The 20,801-nt window shown below is 37.1% G+C and overlaps 1 protein-coding gene across 3 annotated transcripts in view; it reads left to right on the top strand.

The window, feature by feature from the left end:
- Positions 1-20,801, top strand: part of ARHGAP10 (Rho GTPase activating protein 10) — a 784,460-nt gene that overhangs the window by 552,881 nt on the left and 210,778 nt on the right. For all 3 annotated transcript variants that reach the window (XM_053703724.1, XM_053703722.1, XM_053703725.1), the window contains exon 19: positions 2,082-2,226. In XM_053703724.1, the coding sequence (XP_053559699.1) occupies positions 2,082-2,226 (145 nt within the window). The remainder of the gene's footprint in view (positions 1-2,081; positions 2,227-20,801) is intronic.

Raw genomic sequence — 20,801 nt, forward strand, 5'->3', positions numbered from 1 at the left:
ATATCCCAGGTGTAGACAATTGGGAAGCGGATTATCTCAGTCGCCAAACGTTGCATCCGGGCGAATGGTCTCTTCACCCAGAGGTATTTCTTCAGATTGTTCAAATGTGGGGGTTCCCAGAGATAGATCTGATGGCCTCTCATCTAAACAAGAAACTTCCCAGGTATCTGTCCAGATCCCGGGATCCTCAGGCGGAAGCAGTGGATGCATTATCACTTCCTTGGAAGTATCATCCTGCCTATATCTTTCCGCCTCTAGTTCTTCTTCCAAGAGTAATCTCCAAGATTCTGAGGGAATGCTCGTTTGTTCTGCTAATAGCTCCGGCATGGCCTCACAGGTTTTGGTATGCGGATCTTGTCCGGATGGCATCTTGCCAACCATGGACTCTTCCGTTAAGACCAGACCTTCTGTCTCAAGGTCCTTTTTTCCATCCGGATCTGAAATCCTTAAATTTAAAGGTATGGAAATTGAACGCTTGATTCTTGGTCATAGAGGTTTCTCTGACTCCGTGATTAATACTATGTTACAGGCTCGTAAATCTGTATCTCGAGAGATATATTATAGAGTCTGGAAGACTTATATTTCTTGGTGTCTTTCTCATCATTTTTCTTGGCATTCTTTTAGAATACCGAGAATTTTACAGTTTCTTCAGGATGGTTTAGATAAGGGTTTGTCCGCGAGTTCTTTGAAAGGACAAATCTCCGCTCTTTCTGTTCTTTTTCACAGAAAGATTGCTATTCTTCCTGATATTCATTGTTTTGTACAAGCTTTGGTTCGTATAAAACCTGTCATTAAGTCAATTTCTCCTCCATGGAGTTTGAATTTGGTTTTGGGAGCTCTTCAAGCTCCTCCGTTTGAACCTATGCATTCATTGGACATTAAATTACTTTCTTGGAAAGTTTTGTTCCTTTTGGCCATCTCTTCTGCTAGAAGAGTTTCTGAATTATCTGCTCTTTCGTGTGAGTCTCCTTTTCTGATTTTTCATCAGGATAAGGCGGTGTTGCGAACTTCTTTTGAATTTTTACCTAAAGTTGTGAATTCCAACAACATTAGTAGAGAAATTGTGGTTCCTTCATTATGTCCTAATCCTAAGAATTCTAAGGAGAAATCATTGCATTCTTTGGATGTTGTTAGAGCTTTGAAATATTATGTTGAAGCTACGAAATCTTTCCGTAAGACTTCTAGTCTATTTGTTATCTTTTCCGGTTCTAGGAAAGGGCAGAAAGCTTCTGCCATTTCTTTGGCATCTTGGTTGAAATCTTTAATTCATCTTGCCTATGTTGAGTCGGGTAAAATTCCGCCTCAAAGAATTACAGCTCATTCTACTAGGTCAGTTTCTACTTCCTGGGCGTTTAGGAATGAAGCTTCGGTTGACCAGATCTGCAAAGCAGCAACTTGGTCTTCTTTGCATACTTTTACTAAATTCTACCATTTTGATGTATTTTCTTCTTCTGAAGCAGTTTTTGGTAGAAAAGTTCTTCAGGCAGCGGTTTCAGTTTGAATCTTCTGCTTATGTTTTTTGTTAAACTTTATTTTGGGTGTGGATTATTTTCAGCAGGAATTGGCTGTCTTTATTTTATCCCTCCCTCTCTAGTGACTCTTGTGTGGAAAGATCCACATCTTGGGTAGTCATTATCCCATACGTCACTAGCTCATGGACTCTTGTTAATTACATGAAAGAAAACATAATTTATGTAAGAACTTACCTGATAAATTCATTTCTTTCATATTAACAAGAGTCCATGAGGCCCACCCTTTTTTGTGGTGGTTATGATTTTTTTGTATAAAGCACAATTATTCCAATTCCTTATTTTATATGCTTCGCACTTTTTTTCTTATCACCCCACTTCTTGGCTATTCGTTAAACTGATTTGTGGGTGTGGTGAGGGGTGTATTTATAGGCATTTTAAGGTTTGGGAAACTTTGCCCCTCCTGGTAGGAATGTATATCCCATACGTCACTAGCTCATGGACTCTTGTTAATATGAAAGAAATGAATTTATCAGGTAAGTTCTTACATAAATTATGTTTTCCCTTCCTGTCAAGTGGAAAATAAAAATTACTTTGGTTTATTGATTTTAGATATTTGGAAATCCTCCTGATGAACCCTCAAATGAGCCAATGTCCATATCCCCTCCCAGCGCTCCACCAAGACAATCAAGGAGACACGGCCAACGAAGCAGACGTCCTGTTGCCGTATACAACCTTTGCCTGGAGATAGACAATGGTATGATCTTTATAATATTGCTTAACTTTTAGTATAACTACATATAATATACATTTAAAACATGACAAATATTTCCAGATAATCAAAATACTGAAGATGCAAGTAGTCCTAAACTACATCTTAAATTTGTAGACTGTGATGTTTAAAGTCTGATGATTTGTGTAGTGGAAATGAATGACTACAGAAATTCACATGCTTGTTTTATGGAGGAGGCAAGGGCGGCAACCATGGAATACTCCTGCATGCTTTACTAGATCCTTAGAACGTAAAGAAGAGAGGCTGGTCATCACATTAATTAGATGATATACTGCGGTTATAATACTTCTTAAAGGGACATTTCAGCCAAAATTGATATCCACATGGATGCATTTCAGTTTTGGATAGAAACATTTTTGTAATATACATGTAACTTGTTGATAGCGGATATGATACCATTTGATATGATTTAAATAGCTAACTCTTCTGCTGTAAATTCTACTATGAAAAAAACTTTATTTTTCTATATTTTTTAACATTAGAAATGATTAGTAAAACCTACAACAAAATGCACTGCACCAATCTATATGAAATTTGGCATGCAGATGGCAGCCTGGAAAAAAGTGGATAAGTGCAGCAGTGGCCTGTTACCTACAGCGCGTGTGTATATTTACTGTATGTGTGTTTGTGTATATATACTGTATGTGTGTGTGTGTGTGTGTGTATGTATATATATATATATACTGTATGTGTGTGTATATATACTGTATGTGTGTTTGTGTATATATACTGTATGTGTGTGTGTATATATATATATACTGTATGTGTGTGTGTATATATATATATATACTATATGTGTGTGGTGTGTATATACTGTATGTGTGTTTGTGTATATACTGTATGTGTGTTTGTATATATACTGTGTGTGTGTGTGTGTATATATGTATGTATATATATATATATATATATATATATATATATATATATATATATATATATATATATACATATACTATACATACGTAAAGTGTACACACTACAGGGTAGATTTATTAAGCAGTGGATGTTGCATTCTACGGCCATCGTTTCAGGCTCACCTGAAACGGAAGTTAAGAAGCAGCGGTCATAAGACCGCTGTTCCTTAAATTCTCTTCCACCTTTTAGGTGGCAGACTGAAATCATCCCGATCTGTTCTGATTGGGATGATTGACACCCCTTGCTAGCGGCAGATCGGCCGCCAGTGAGCAGGGGGGCGGCATTGCATAAGCATTTCACTAGAAGTGCTTGTGCAATGATAAATGCCGACAGCAAATGCTGTTGGCATTTAGTGAGGTCAAAGCTCGACCATTAATAAATCTACCCCTACATGTGCATTCATACTACAAATACACACTGTCTACACGATACACCTACACACAACACAATACACAAACCTTGCTCACACACCTAAAGGGACAGTCTACTCCAGAATTGTTATTGTTTAAAAAGATAATCCCTTTATTACCCATTCCCTAGTTTTACATAACTAACACTGTTATCGTAATACACTTTTTACCTCTGTGATTACCTTGTATCTAAGCCTCTGCGGACTGCCTCCTTATCTCAGTTCTTTTGACAAACTTGCATTTTAGCCAATCAGTGCTGACTCATAAATAACTGTACAAGAGTGAGCACAGTGTTATATATATATATATATGGCACACATGAACCAGCACTGTCTAGCTATGAACATCTGTCAAAATGCTCTGAGATAAGAGTTGGCCTTCAAGGGCTTAGAAATGAGCCTACGTAGGTTTAGCTTTCGACAAACAATACGAGGAGAACAAAGCAAATTTGATGATAAAATGGAAAGTTGTTTAAAATTGCATGCACTGTCTGAATTATAATATTGACATGACTGTGTGAGTGTGTGTGTGTATGTGTGTGTGTGTGTGTGTGTATATATATATATATATATATATATATATATACAATGTATGTGTTATATATACATTAAGAAACATATATGTATAAATGTAAACCATATTATAATACAGGTGTATTAATTTGTATCTCCTAGAGCAGAACATTTCAAACATTTCAGATTTATAATAGTGGCTTTCAGTGAACATTAGATTTATTAATTCATTTGAATCCCTATTGCTACAGGTAAGAAAAATAAAAGAAATGAGAGGTTAATAAATGTGATAAACAGAATACATTTCAGTATGTATTATATTGCAGTTGATGTCAAAAAATGTAGAAAACTGCTATCTTAGAGTATATTCTTCATGGTTTCACATTTGGTAAAAAAAAATGGATACTAACAGAAGAGAAAACGTGATTTTGTTTTAAAGCAGGGCATGCGAGTTTAACGCACAGTGTAAGGTAAAGTGTTACATTTAGAAAACGCTGCAGGCCTAATATTTGCTGGTTCAGTGCTGGCGTCTTGTTCAGTTCATAGCCCAGCCCTGCGTAAGATAAGACGTTAGCATTAAGTGGAGTCAGCAAACTTTATGCCTATAGCATTTTCATTTTTTTGTGTATACATTTTCAAGCTAACGTTGCTGTTTAATTTAAAGGATCCTATCTGCACAGTTCATTTTAGATTAAACATTTATGGTCATTTTCTACATTTGATTATCAGTGTATTTTTTTTCTTTTATGAAATTTCTCCATTTTCTCCATTGAACTGAATTATTGTTGCCATAATTTAGCATTAGTTATGTATGAATATATTTTCACTTTCAAGGTTTTAAGATACAAACTAGTTGATATGCATCAAACTGACTTGGAAATCGCACCTTTTCTGGCATGTAACTGAGAGTATGTTTTTTGTAGCACCCTTTGTTGAATTATAATGTGCACTTTCGGGTTTATAATTGTGTGCCTTTTCGTTTTTGAGTAAGTAGAGACTACCCAGAAGCTTTCATGGGGGCCTCACTTTCTTCCCAGCATTATCTGTTTGTTTTTTCCTTTCCTATTATGAGGTGAACTAAAGCTTTGGTTGTGGTTGAGGTGTATGTTTATATTCAGATGAAAAAAAATGTGTCCCTATCTTAATTCAGCACAGATCTTTACTGTAAAGGTCCAGCCATCTCCTGACCATCACTAGGAAGGCCTGGGCAGTTTAGGTTCCTACAGTACATATGAGAGGATTTCTCTTGGGGGTTATCAGACAGTCTGGGCCTGCAAGAGCAGGGGAGCAGCACCTGAGGATGATGCATGAAGTCAGGGGTTAATGTGCTGATGGGTGGTTCTACCCTATCAGTGGGGTATGAGATGTCCAAATAGTGCCAATATTATTTATTTATCTACTTATTTTAAATCACTGAGCCTAGAGGTAGGGTTGGGGTTATTTTCTCATGCAGCTTTCTTCAAACTGAGGTTCTGATACTAATAAGACCCTTTATCTGCATTTGATGTAGGAAATAAATCATATTTAGCACAGGTGATAACTGATTGAAATACTTTAGTTGTGATAGGATTCAAATATAGATTTCAAAAAGATAATTCACAAGAAATAGTTTGAAGAGTTCTCATGCTATGTTGTACATCTGATCAATTTTATATCTTACCACAAGATTATATTTATATAGTTATGATCTTCTTAAAGGGACAGTAAAATTGCAGAAACATTTTTGACATATACAATAGTGTTGCTGGAGCATACTGTGCTTATTTTTCTATAGGATGAGCAGTACAGATGCCGATTATCTAAACTGCTTGAAGTATAAAAAAAAGACTTGGGGGAGTGACTTCAATATAAACAATAACTGGGTTAAAATAAACATCTAAATGTGATTAAATCTAAGCCAAGGTTAAAAAAGCACAAGCAAGCACAGCAAGGTCTTTGCAATTTTAAAAAGATATACGTTTACTGATCCCTTCAATAAAAACATTCACATGTTTGGCTGTATATTTATTTATCTAGTAGAGAAGATATACTGTATATTTATGTTGGCAAGTGATTGGATTTATTATATTGTTTTACACTGATTAGTCCTTAGCATTTAATGTAAACATTTAAACCTTTAAAAATTTTGAAGTGAAAATGTATATAATTAAAGGGACATTCCTGTGAAAACTAAAATGCACATAGATGAATTACATATTTGAATAGAAACAGATTTACAATTTACATATATTGGCAAAAATGTATCTAGTAAAAGTTATTGCTGTTTTAGTATTAACATTTTTCTTTGCACATGCATGTGAAGCTCAAAGAGCCAGTGGGGCTTGAATCATATCAGCAATTATGCAAATGTAGTCATTACCGGGTTATACAAGCACCTTAAGGCTGTCTGAGCAAGTGATGTGTTTAAAATGCTGGTGCACAGAAAATACTAAAGTACAAACATTGAAATAGTGTTTGCCAAAACACTATTTCAATGTATAACTGAATAGGCAGGTAGTAGTTAATATTTTGGTAAGTTGTTTTTAATGATATGCAATTGATTTTTTAATTGGTAGGTAATTGGACTCTGCCTCTTCAAATAGAGGTTTCAGCTGAGGCATTAGTTAGCAGTGAGCAAGTGTGGCAGCCCCACATGAAACATGTCTGCATTTTTCTGCCTCTGTTGAAAACTACTATGTGCCGTTGTGAGCTGTGGGCTCAATTTTGTTTTTAAGCTGACTCACGATTGAAAGTTACTTTTTACGGTATTGGCCCCCCTGCAACCCTCTTATTTCCTCACCACCTTGTGATGCCCGGAAGTCTTTGAGTGATCTATAAATAAGGAAATAGTTGAAAAAGAGAGAAATCCGGCACTCCAACAAAAATTCAAAAACCTTTATTGTGATAAATCTCCTTTAATGGAGCTGAAATAAAACAGGCATCTAACGCGTTTCGGCTTTATGCTTTAGTCATAGATGCTGATATACGTTAGTAAGCACAGGTGTATTTAAGAACAACATCAACAAACCATTGGTTAAACTCAAATTACATGATTAGACAAATAAACTCAGATCACATGATTAGACAAATAACAGAGTTAAACAGCATATTCACTCAGCTTATAGACAAAAGTACTTTGGCAATTGCGGACCTAGGACAATCCTAAAAACCAAATATTATGCCAATCAATTGCAATCTAATAATAATATAATAGTAAAACGAGTGGAAGTGATGAAGGTGACTAAACATTATCTCAATAGTAATGAAAACACAATATACAGAATGCAAGATGAAACATCTGAGTGAAGAGGCTGTTTAACTCTGTTATTTGTCTAATCATGTGATCTGAGTTTATTTGTCTAATCATGTGATTTGAGTTTAACCAATGGTTTGTTGATGTTGTTCTTAAATACACCTGTGCTTACTAACATATATCAGCATCTATGACTAAGGCATAAAGCCAAAAAGCATAAGATGTTTATTTTATTTCAGATCCACTGAAGGAGATTTAGCACAATAAAGGTTTTTGAATTTTTTTTGGAGTGCCGGATTTCTCACTTTTTCAAGTTTTACAACATCTGCCATATCCATATGGCACCCAGCACTTTTCAAGCAAGTTTTTACCGGAGATGGTTAATACCCTTTAACCACAAGAGCTGAGTTTTCAGCCCTTGAATCCCAGGCAGCAGTTCCACGGAGAAGAGCGCTTCTGATTGGCCAATTTACACAGTGCTACAGTACTCACGCTGAAATACGTCAGAGTTGGAGGAGCTACATTTACCAGGGGAGTTTGGTCGGAGAAAACAAAGTGAAGACACATAGTGTCGACAGGACGTGACGGGCAGAGCCACCGAACACATCTCTCGATGAGGGAGGTGAGTTGATGAGTTCTAGATCCTTAGAACCTGGTAAGGACACTGTCTTCGTTCTACTTTCTACCGCTGTGTGACAAATCCTCATTGACATTCATCCAAGATGGTTTACAGTCACACGTACCAAGCATCACATACTGTGCACTGTGTGTTCTATTGGACAGTATTCCGGCCCTTGTGTGCAAGGAATGGCCTATTCATTGTAATATTTTGCTCAGAATAAGTCTGGGATTGTGTGTGTTTTTTCATTATTGCAATATATCACCTGGAGTTTATCAACTCACCTTTGAGCGTTGGGGAGATAAATGAGTTGTGACCTTTTCAATAAGGTACTAGGCCATTAAATTAAACGCAGATTGTTCCTTTTAGCAACATCTTGAAATAACTTATTTAAAACTTCTAATTAGAATTTATGTATTAAAGGGGCATTATACACCAAAATTATTATACGCTATTTAAATAATAGAATCATATGTTAGGGATGCTCCACACATCCTTGATCTTTTAGCAACACAGAGATTTTGTATGAGTTACACTTGATTTAGCTGCATTATATACCTCAATCCCACATTATAAGGGGATCATAGCAGTAGAACGGGACTTTATAAAAATGGCCATTCTATTTGTCTTAGAAAACAACTACTTCTTATTTGAGAACCAGTACTATTTGCAAAAGACCTGAACAGCAATGGGGACAAAATTTGCCCCTACTTTCGCCAACCTATATATGGGTTGGTGGGAGGATTGCTATAAATAAATTTCTATAAATATATAATAACCATCTTCACAAGAAGATCATTATCAGGTATAGATTTATCGACGATGTGGTGAGGATCTTGAAGTAGTAACAAAAATGTTTAGAAAAGACACTAAGGGGCTACTACACGCAAAGAGTGAACATTATGCGAAGGGGATCAGAAATGTCCCATTTGGACAATTCTTGAGAATTAGGCATAACTGTTCTAAACCTGAGGACTATGATGAATTTGCAGAGATTGCATGTAATAGATGAAGCCAATATAAAGGCAAGAAATATCAATAGGAACAACCTGATAAAAGGAAAGAAACAGAGGGGGGAAGGGGATGGGTAATATGGGTCTCATAACCACCTACAATAGATCCGCAAGGACAATTAAAAAAGCATTGAGGAAGGCCTGGCCCATTCTGTTGAAATATCCATTGTTAGAAGACATTATAGAAATACAACCCAGGGTCAAGTTTAGAAAGAATAGGACTATTAAAATATAGTAGCACTACTGTTCTGGGGAAGAAGGTAGGAAAATAGGTGGAAGGAATACTATAGTAGAAGGGTTTTTTAGGTGTGGAAGGAAAAACTGCACATGCTGTAAATATAGAGATAATAGACATTGCATCTGTTGTCCGATGGAAAGACTTTTCATTAACTGCAGGTCTAAATATGTGGTCTATCAACTACAGTGTAAGTGCTCCCTGAAGTATGTAAGGGAGAACGAAAAGGAGCTTTAAGAGGAGAGTTGCTGAAAACATACGTAATATTGAAGGGGGATACATGAAGCATAGTGTATCAGCTCACTTTGCAATGGCCCATGGGAGTAACCCAATGGGTCTAAAAGTGAATGCATTTGAATATGTGGAGAGACAAATGAGAGGGGGGGGGGGGGTAGATTGCTGTCCCTCTATAAGAGGGAAACATATTGGATACATCGGGTCTGAATATAGATATTGCAGCATTTTTATAAGAACATATTTCTTTGGAGTGAATGGACATTTTTTACTTTGTATTTACATAACACTATACAAAAATAGATAGTATTTAAGCGGGGGACATGTTTTTTCCGATAGCTGATAATGCAAGAGAGAGAAGTGTAATATTACTGAGAAACTGTAAAATAATATTCCATTAAAGGGATAGTCTTGTCAAAATTAAACTTTCATGATTTGGATAGGGCATGAAAATACAACAGTTTACAGTTAGACAGTGCTAGTTCATGTGTACTATATAGATAACATTGTGCTCACTCCCTTGGAGTTACCTAGGAGTCAGCACTGCTAAAATGCAAGCCTGTCAAAAGAACTGAGATAAGGGGCAGTTTGCAGAGGCTTAGATACAAGGTAATCACAGAGGTAAAAAGTATATTAATATAACCGTGTTGGTTATGCAAAACTGGGGAATGGCTAATGAAGGGATTATCTATATTTTTAAACAATAACAATTCTGGAGTAGACTGTCCCTTTAACTATAGCAGCACTTTATTCCCTAAAGGAACTTTACTGTTTACTTTGGAATTGTTATCCTGATATAATCTCTTGGACAACCAACTCATTAGTATACAAGATGCACTACGTAGAGACATAATTAGAACATAGAATAGAATTGCCTCAATTAAAAGACCAAAATACATGTACGTTCTTCAGAATAAAATATAAACAACTCAAGGTATATTAACCAAAACACTTTTGCGATTCAGATAGAGCATACAATTTTAAACAGCTTCCCAGTTTACGTCTATTAAATTAAATTTGCCTCATTCTCTTCGCATCCTTTGTTGAAGAAGCAGCAATGTACTACCAGAGCTAGCAACCACCAATCAGCATCTAGCTCCCAGTAATGATTTGCTGCCCTCTGAACCAACCTAGATATGCTTTTCAACAAAGGATACCAAGAGAACAAAAACTAATTAGAAACTATAAGTAAATTAAAAATCATTTTAAAATGACATGATCTGTCTGAATCATGACAGAAAAATTTAGGATTTCATGACCCTTTAAGCATTCAATTGAATGTTTGAATAGTTTAAATTTTCTAAAGCATGTATTGTGGATTGTGTTTCTAATACATGCTGGATATGTTGGCGGAGTCCTTTTACCCTAGTCATAAGCTTCCAAGGCTTTCTGTCTTGGTGTCCTCCACGGCTGTTTATTCATTAGAGTTTAATATGAAGCAGCATGGGACTGAGACACCCAGCTCATGTTGTTAATAAAGTGAGAAAAATTATGAAGATTAAAATTTGCTATGCTTGTTCATAAATTATCAACGCACTGTCATTAAATGAATGGCCTCCAGTAATATATCTGATTGTATAGAACTAGGGAGTCTTATCAAGGCAGTAAATGAAAGCTATAAACAAATTTTAGATGGCTGTTACATTGATTTATCACAATACTATATGTAAGTGAATATGTTATATCCCTGGTGGTTTTAACTATTACATGCAAGAGAGAATTATGTTCATCACAACACTGAACTCATACGAACATAAGAGAAGCAACAATTATTTTAAAATGAAATTCACTTTCATAATTATGGTTTTTGTAATTGTAAGCTGCATTGCTATACTATATATTATGCACGCAAAGCATATATTGTGCTGGAACTATGAATTTGGATTTTGCCTGTTTTTTATGATTTCATTTACAGGTATAGGAAAAAAGCAAGGCACAAGCTCAACCTTGATTCAAATGGGCTATAAACACGACGTATAAAAGTACACTTGCACCTAGCACACAGCAAGAGGGACTGAACATTCTTGCTGTGTGCTATGTGCAAGTGTTTTTATATGTCTAGTACGTTCAATTTGTTGTATTTATAGCCCAATAAAGTCATACGCTACTTTGAATTGAGGCTGTGCTTGTGCGTTGCTTTTTTCCTATACAGATTTTAAACAAGAGGTGTTTGTAACATGCCTTTGGCATAACGGCTTCACCTCCATTCAGTAATAAGAGCGTTTTGGATATACTCAAACTGGAAGTCTGTGGGACAAAGTTGTTAACGGATCAAGGAACACTGATTATATAATTGGTAACCATGTAATATGGTTTTTGTGACTGGTTTTCACATATTTTTAATTATTTTCAATTATTTTTAAAGGGACATGAAACCCACATTTTTTTTCTTTCAGGATTCAGAAAGAAAATAACATTTTAAACAACTTTACTTCTATTATAAAAATGTTCTCCATTCTCTTGATATACTTTGTTCAAGAAGCAGCAATGCACTACTGGTAGCTAGTATCTAGTCAGCCAATCAGAAGAGACACATGTATGCAGGCACCAATCTCCAGGATATGTATATATTCTTTTTTAACAATGAATAATATGAGAACAAAGTAAATTTAAAAATAGAAGTGAATTTAAAGTGTCTTTACTATACATCTTAATGGGTGGCAATGCTGGCGATATACACTGTGTGCACAATTATTAGGCAAGTGAGTATTTTGACCAAATCATCATTTTTATTCATAGGGGCCAATTTACCAACATCACTGAATGCAGAAAGCATACACTGTCGGCATTTAACATTACACAAGCAGTTCTAGTGAACTGCTTGTGCAATGCCGCCCCCTGCAGATTCGTGGCCAATCTGCCGCTAGCAGGGGGTGTCAATCAACCCGATCGTACACGATCAGGTGGATTGCTGTCTGCTGCCTCAGAGGAGGCGTAATAGTTAAGGACAGGTGCTTCTTAACTCCGGTTTCCGGCAAGCCTGACGGCTCGCGCGGAAACAGGTACATTAAGGGCCATTCTGCCCTTAATAAATCGGCCCCATATTGCCCAACTCAAAACTTGAATGCTTATTGGTTTTAAGCATATCAGGTGATGTGTATTTGTGTCATGAGGGAGGGTGTGGCCTTAGGAGATCAATACCCTATATCAAGGTGTGCATAATTATTAGGCAGATTCTTTTCCTCTGGGAAAATGGGCCAAAAAGAAATTTAACTGACTCTGGAAAAACAAAAATTGTAAAAATTCTTTCAGAGGGATGCACCACTTCTCAAATTGCTAAGATATTGGGACGTTATCACAGAACCATCAAACATTTTGTTGCAAATAATCAACAGGGTCGCCAGAAATGTGTTGAGAAAAAAAGATGCAAATTAACTGCCAAAGATTTGAGAAGAATCAAACGTGAACCCATTATCCTTCAACGCTGTCATTTTCCAGAACTGCAACCTACCTGGGCTGCATAGAAGTACAAGGTGTTCAGTGCTAAGAGACATAGCCAAGGTAAGGAAGGCCGAAACCTGACTACCACTGAACAAGACACAATAAGTTGAAACGTCAAGACTGGGCCAAGAAATATCTGAAGACAGATTTTCGAAGGTTTTATGGACTGATGAGATGAGAGGGACTCTTGACGGACCAGATGGATGGGCCCATGGATGGATCAGTAACGGGCACAGAGCTCCACTTCAACTCAGTGGTACAGGAAAAAGTCTGCATCTTTCAAGAAGACCATGATATTTATGCAGGACAATGCTCCATCACATGCATAGAAGTACTTCATTGTGTGGCTACCCAGTAAAGGCCTTAAAGGGACAGTCTAGTCCAAAATAAACTTTTATGATTTGAATAGGGCAAATCATGAACAACTTTCCAATTTACTTTTATCACCAATTTTGCTTTGTTCTCTTGCTATTCTTATTTACAAAGCTAAACCTATGTAGGCTCATATGCTAATTTCTTAGACCTTGAAGGCCGCCTCTTTTATATGAATGCATTTTGACAGTTTCTCACCACTAGAGGGCGTTAGTTCATGTGTGCCATATTGAAAACGTGATCATGCACGTGGGGTTACCTAGGAGTCAGCACTGATTGGCTAAAATGCAAGTCTGTCAAATGAACTGAAATAAGGGGTCAGTTTGCAGAGGTTTAGACGCAAGGTAATCACAGAGATAAAAAGTGATATAACTGTGTTGGTTATGCAAAACTAGGAAATGGGTAATAAAGGGATTATCTATCTTTTAAAACAATACAAATTCTGGTGTAGACTGTCCCTTTAAAGATGAAAGAATAATGTCATGGACACCTTCCTCAACCCTATTTAGAAATTGTAGGCCCTTCTTAAACTGGAGATTTACGGTGAAGGGAACAGTACACCTTTCTGAACAGTGTCTGGGAGGCTGTGGTTGCTGCTGCCTAAAAAGTTGATCGTCAACAGTTCAGGAAACTGTCCATGAATGGAAGGCTTATGAATGTTATTGAAAAGTCACTGATTTTTTTTTTTTTTTTGGAAATGTCAAATGTTTATTTGTAAATTTTGAGTTGTTTGTTTATTATTCTAACTTTAACAGCTGAAAATAAACAAGTGAGATGGGAAACTTTTTGTTTTTCATTTAGTTGCATATTAATTCTGCACACTAATAGTTGCCCAATAATTGTGCACACATAGATATTCTCCCAAGAAAGCCAACACCTCACTTTTACTTTCTTAAATATTCAGGTTTGAGGTTTATTAACATTTTGGATTGACCAAGAGCACTGTAGTTGTTCAATAATGAAACTAATCCTCAAAAAAACAACTTGCCTAATAATTGTGCACACAGTGTATTCCAACCAGCATCGCCCTGTCATTGGTGATGTAAAGTAAAGAATCCCTTTGTAATATATAGCACCGAGCCAATAAATATACCTATATACCCCTAAACTGACATAACCCACCACCGCAAACTATCAGTACACTACTTAACCCTTAAGCCGCCAATAGCCCAACACAATAAACTTCTGAACCTATTAACCCTTAAACCATCAATAGCCCACCGCAATAAACACTATATAACCCCTAAACTGGCACAACCCCCCACCGCTAGAAAAACCCTACACTATTAGCCCCTAAACCACCTCAACCCCCAATGCAATCTACCCCTGCCCTACTTAACTAACAGCTAACCCCCCCAAGACCCTTAACGTAACACCCACTAAGTTACACAAAATAACAAACATTAAAATTACAAAAAAAACACAGTACCAAAAAAAACTGCCAAAAATAAAAAACGTGTTATTCCTATCCTAAAACTAAGGTCCCCTTAACAAAAAATCCACCCAAAAATAAAAAACCCTAAACTAACATTAAAACCTACTCTAATAATTGCCCTTAGAAGGGCATTTTGCAGGGTAAGCAATAGCAGCTCTTTTACATTTAAAATAAAATATCCCTATTCTAAAATCAAAGTAAGCCCTCACCCCCCCCCCCCCCCCGAAAAAAAAACGATCTAAAAAAAGACCTAAGGTAATTGACTTGATAAGGGCATTTTGTAGGACATATTTTTCAGTGGCGCTGCTTTGCTGGGGAAGTCTTTATCCATCTTTCATCCAATGCATCTTCTTAGCTTCTTATCTACAGATCTTCCAACCACAAGATCCTCTTAATGCGGTCACCTCCGCACACTGAAGATTGACTGATTTGGTAGTGCTTTGGTTTTTTTGTAATGTGTTTTTTTTTTTATTATTTGTTATTTTAGTTTTTGTTATTTTTTTATAACTTAGGGGATGTAAGTTTAGAGGTCTATGGGGGGTTAGCTTTTAGGTAGTTAAGTAGTGTAGCGGTAGTTTGCTTTGGGGGGGGTTGTACGGTTTAGGGGTTAATAGGTTCGGGGGTGGTTAGGTCTAAAGTTATGGCAGATTAGGGGTTAATAGTGTAGCAGGGTTAGGTTGTGCTGGGGGTGAGGGTGCATAATAATTACATTTCTATACAATGTTACAATATATGAATTTTCATATATAATACATATTATTTGAATCATATAAAAATCTGAACTGCTTTTTTTTCTGTGTTCTTTTATGATTTAAAGCATAAATATATCATTGCAATGATATATTTATGTTATCAAAGTCACACAAAAAAGCAGATAAATTTTTATACAATGATTAAAATAATATGCATTATACATGAAAATGCATATATTTTTTTTAACTTTGTATATACATGTAATATAAAAGAAAGAGAACAAATCAAATACACTTCCGCGCAACTAAATACAATAAATAATAAGATCTAGCAATAGTTTTTATCAATATATCCAAGTCCTTAGTGTAGACAGAGACAAGAAAATTGAAGAATAGAGGTCTCCTTACCGGAGGTTACCTCAATCATATGAGGTAATGTATGGTCACATATGAAATGTTGTCCGTTCTCTCTTTGTCAGTCTGTGGTTCACGTCAGTACTGGAATTTTGGGAGTTAGGAATTTTTCTGTCTTTCGATGCAACCTTGTGCATGGCACTTGTCTTTATGAAACTTCCAGGGTCTTTATACTGGAGCCTTGGTGTCTCTCGAACGCATGGTACTTCTGCTTTGTATTCTCTGGTCTCCAATTTCTCAGCAAGGTGTAGTAGAGGAGAAAAGAGAGTACATAGCGTAATATTGTTTAAAACATCATTTTATTAAAACTAACAATAGGAAATGCACTCACATAAAGTACCCTCAATCAATCATGAGGTAAGTATTAGCACATAAGTATATGTGTACACCTGGATGGTGTGTGACACTGTTGGATTTCGTCAGGTTGGAGAATCAATAAATGATAATCACTTCACTTGAGTATACAGATGAAGGTTTTCCAAGTATATCATCAATGTATCAGTAATGATTAGGTGCAAAAATATATATTTTTCATTTTTAAAAACAACAATTGCTAACAATGTTTCAGACCTCAAATTCAGATACTGGATGTGTGTAAGGGAAACGCACCTAGGCGGCAAAAATAGAATGTGGTGGGGGAGGTAAATTAATACTCTATTCCCCCATACGCTGATGTCAAGGTCCTGAATAAAATAATATGACAACAATAGGTACTGTCCTAGAATAAGGTATGACCCGTTGATTGCTGCTGTACCACTGAAGTGGTATGAATGAAAACTCTAGGTGAACAGTATTACCATAGAAACACCTCTGACCTGGGCTGTAAATAGACCGACTATCTGCAGCTAGTCGGCGTGAGGGAGATAAAAAGTGCAAGTCTATAGAACATTCAAAGCCGCAATGATATCAGTAACAGTGTATGCATACATACAGTTCACCACGGAGGCCGGTCACACTTGTAGTAAGTGAAAAAAAGCTGCACTGCCACACTTATCAAACCCATTGTATATACATGTATCAATGTATCAACAAATCCCTATAGTTCAATAGGGATTTTTTTTTTTTGCCTTTAAAAGTAAAATATAGTGAAGACATGACGTAGGTCTAGGCGTTCTGTGGGATTTAGTTGGCGTTCCAGGGGAGTAACCTGTATTTTGATTGGGATATATTGCAATCTCTGAAGTGCAGGTTACATGAAGGTTTTCAGTCATGTTTATCTCACCACTTTTTCAGTGGCAACACTTTACAATGTGAGGCGGGTAGTGTAGATTTAGTTAAAGTAAGGTTACACAGGCATTATTTGAAGTGTTCCTACACAGAAATGGTTTTTGGTGTCAGTGAATGCACTGTCTGTGCTGTGTAGGAACACTTTAAATCATCCCCCCACCCACTGAAAGTGCTGACAAGTGGCGATTTCACCCCATATGAGCAGAAGCTGCGATCCCTATTATTTTTAATGGGAGACGCATTGCCACTCGCTGGAACTTTGCGGGTCTGCCCATTTTATTTAAATATTTGGCGAAGTTTCGAATATCGTGGCCTCGGTTTTAATTCTATGTGACACCATGTTTCCAGGTACAATTGTCGAGAATCACTGGTTTCTACCTAAATATGTTTAATTATTTATGTGGTATACCCAAAAAGTTTCAGAGTACACCTGGGATGAGATATTTCAAATAGTTTCTATTACAGAACTGAAACATGGGTTCCCAAAATCTAGAGAAAAAGGCAGTGTGCACTAATCATATTTATGCAGATAAACATAAAATAACTGCTTTGTATTGCCCATAATGAGACAAAGCGAAATAGATACTCTACCAAGGACAGATTTTGGTATAAAACAGGATTTTTTTATTGTATTTGTTACCTAAGAGACCTCATAAAATATGTCCTACTGCCTCTTAAGTATGTTGGAGGAATGTTTCTGGTCAAGGACCATTAACACATTTCCAAGAGGCTCGCCAACTAAGTTGGATTTCTTATTTGTCGGACAAGGTGGAATGTACCAAAATTATTCTCCTTTATGAGGAGCAACCAGAAGTCTTATGTTTCTAAAAGCTATTTATAGTTACCACAATAAACTGATAGTTTATTTTTTATTAGAGAATTGGGGACTCAAATCTACACCAAACTCTTGAGGCTATTTCTCTGCAAGTGGCAAGTTTGTAGAAACAATTCAATAATCATAAATAAAACCAATAAATAATACAATTCTTATTGGAAGTCACAGTGGTCTCATTGTACACAGGGTCACTATTTGTAGTATCAAGTTTTAAGGAAAACCCTTAATATAAGTGATGTTGCTATAGATTATGCAGTTGATAAATTAAACCATTCATATACTATATGTTTATAAAGAATTCCATTTTTAAATGCTTATAGTACAAGTAATTCCCAAACCAATTGACTGGATAGTATATAATATTAAAGTTACTTAACACACATAAAGTGTGTATTACTTATTTCTATTACTTTCAATGTTCCCCTTAAAGGGACAGTCTACACCAGAATTGTTATTGTTTTAAAAGATAGATAATCCCTTTATTACCCATTCCCCAGTTTTGCATAACCAACACAGTTATATGTATATACTTTTTACCTGTGTGATTTTTTTGTATCTAAGCCTCTGCAAACTGCCCCTTTATTTCAGTTCTTTTGACAGACTTGCAGTTTATCCAATCAGTGCTGGCTCCCAGGTAACTTCACGTGCATGAGCACAGTGTTATCTATATGAAACACATGAACTAACACCCTCTAGTGCTGAAAAACTGTTAAAATGCATTTTGAAAAGAGGTGGCCTTCAAGGTCTAAGAAATTAGCATATGAACCTCCTAGGTTAAGCTTTCAACTAAGAATACCAAGAGAACAAAGCAAAATTGGTGATAAAAGTAAATTGGAAAATTGTTTAAAATGACATGCCCTATTTGAATTATGAAAGTTTATTTTGGACTAGACTGTCTCTTTAACCAAATGTGCATGACGTAATGAGCCTGAATAGAGGGGACCCGTGCAGGTGCAATACATCTCATCTAAGGACTCTTAACATCAAACCATACGTTCTGTCGGAGGACTTCCTGCTGGAGGCGGAGCACACAGGTAGCACAGGTGTTAGCTCCCGCTCCAGGTACATGCTGCCTGGAGAAATACTACCTGCCAGCGTTTTGCCGAATTTTCCTTGGCCGTGGAAACTCTATCCGGCCCGGATTTGGGATCCTCGCAATAGAAGTCCCTCAAAGCAGCCAGGTCCGTGCTTGTTGGCTGAAGCACAAGTTTTATTCCACAGAGACGGCGGGGGCAATACAAGTACCTAGCCTACATATACAGACTGAACCTGCGGTTAAGACGCACCGCATATGCCAAATCAACAGGCTAAGCAAGTTCACGGTTGCTCTGCTGTGTATGTGGGAAACCCCTCGCCCGGTGGTTGGATATACAGGGCTGGACTTAAGTCGATCTAGACTCAACCCAGACGCAACCCAGACTTAAAATTGGTGTATACATTTTCTCTTTTCACTGCGGAGGCTATAACAGAGGCTATTACTTACCCCCGCCGGGGGTCCTGTGAGCCAGTGTCTCTGCAGTGGTTGCTGATCCCGGTGCCTCGACAAGTGAGACACAGAGGGGAACGCTGTGGATGCCGAGGCTGGGCCCCGCTGGTGGTCCCGGGGAGAAGGATCGTAGCATCACCTAAACGCAAGTCGTGGCGGAGCCCGGGTGCGCTGTCGGGACTGCAGCGGCAACGGATGAGTTCTCTCCCCTTTCCTGGGGTTCCTCTTGTGGCTCGCTTCCGGAGCTGAGTGGGCGGCGGTCAGAGTACCCCACGCGCTGCTCCCTGGTGTAGTGGTGTGTGTTTGGGGCAAAGAGTCGGCTGCAGAGCTCGGATGGGCCCCCCCCGCTCGGAAGCTTTAGTTCTACCTGGGCACGTACGACGATCTGGTTAGTTTCCATCCCCAGAACTACAACGGAAGAAGGTTGATATAGCAGCGTTTGGGCTGCGGGGCTACACAGAACCCGGGTGAGGACAGATCGTTGCTGGTGAGATACTAAATTCAATTTCTTAAAGTTAATATGCGCCCATAAAATGCATCGGCATCCTTGGTGGTATGATATGCCCTAATATACTGTTATACACCTCTCCCTGCCCTCAAGATTATTTCTGCTGGGAATACAACTTATGCGGACTGGGTTACCTGACTTTAATAATTCACAAACCCTGTTTCAGTTGGGTGTAAACATCAAATAATCTGGACTAGTTGGTGCCCGCACTCAGACTTTCTTGAGTTGATATAACCAGGGAGATACGAGACTGGGCCTGAAAATAAACAGCTGAACAAATATATTGTGTAATGTAATACAGGGCTTATTACCTGGTATATATATTCCGCAGTTCTATGCTTGACACTTTATAAAAGTCTCTTTTGTCTTGATTTATATTTGCAGGTACCAGAGTGTCTTTACATGCATTGAGATAATATTGCCTTAAACTGGTTAGAATAACGAAATTTAAACCTGTTTAGTTTATGGTTTCTTTTTTTTCTTTTTTTTCCTTTTTTTTGAGCGTAGACTCGGTATAATAAACACAGATCCTCGAAATTAGATGTATTGAAAGCAGAGTTTAGATATACAAAAGCGGGACACACAGGTGAAACACCTTAACAGGCTCTATAACAGAGTTTAGCTATAATCTATTTAGCCTGTCTCTCTTTCGTGCTTTACTGAATCACTATAGCTATACGCAGCTGTACAAATCTCTTAGACAGTTAATATGCTCACTGTATAAGATAGGCACCTTGATATGTTAGTAATAATAGTAGTATAGGATAGTCTAATTACAATCTGTTCAGGCAGGGTTTTCCTTGATATAGTGCACAAGCAAGGTGTGATTGTATATAGGTAATAGTGTGGTAAAATGCTTAGGACAATCTAAATATTATCTGTTTAATCTTTGTTTTTGCTACAGTGTATATATACCACAGTGTTTAACTGTAAAGGTCTGAAGCTAGACAGTATTCCCG

Source organism: Bombina bombina, chromosome 2 (genome assembly GCF_027579735.1).
Source record: "Bombina bombina isolate aBomBom1 chromosome 2, aBomBom1.pri, whole genome shotgun sequence".
NCBI classification, from domain to species: Eukaryota; Metazoa; Chordata; class Amphibia; order Anura; family Bombinatoridae; genus Bombina; species Bombina bombina.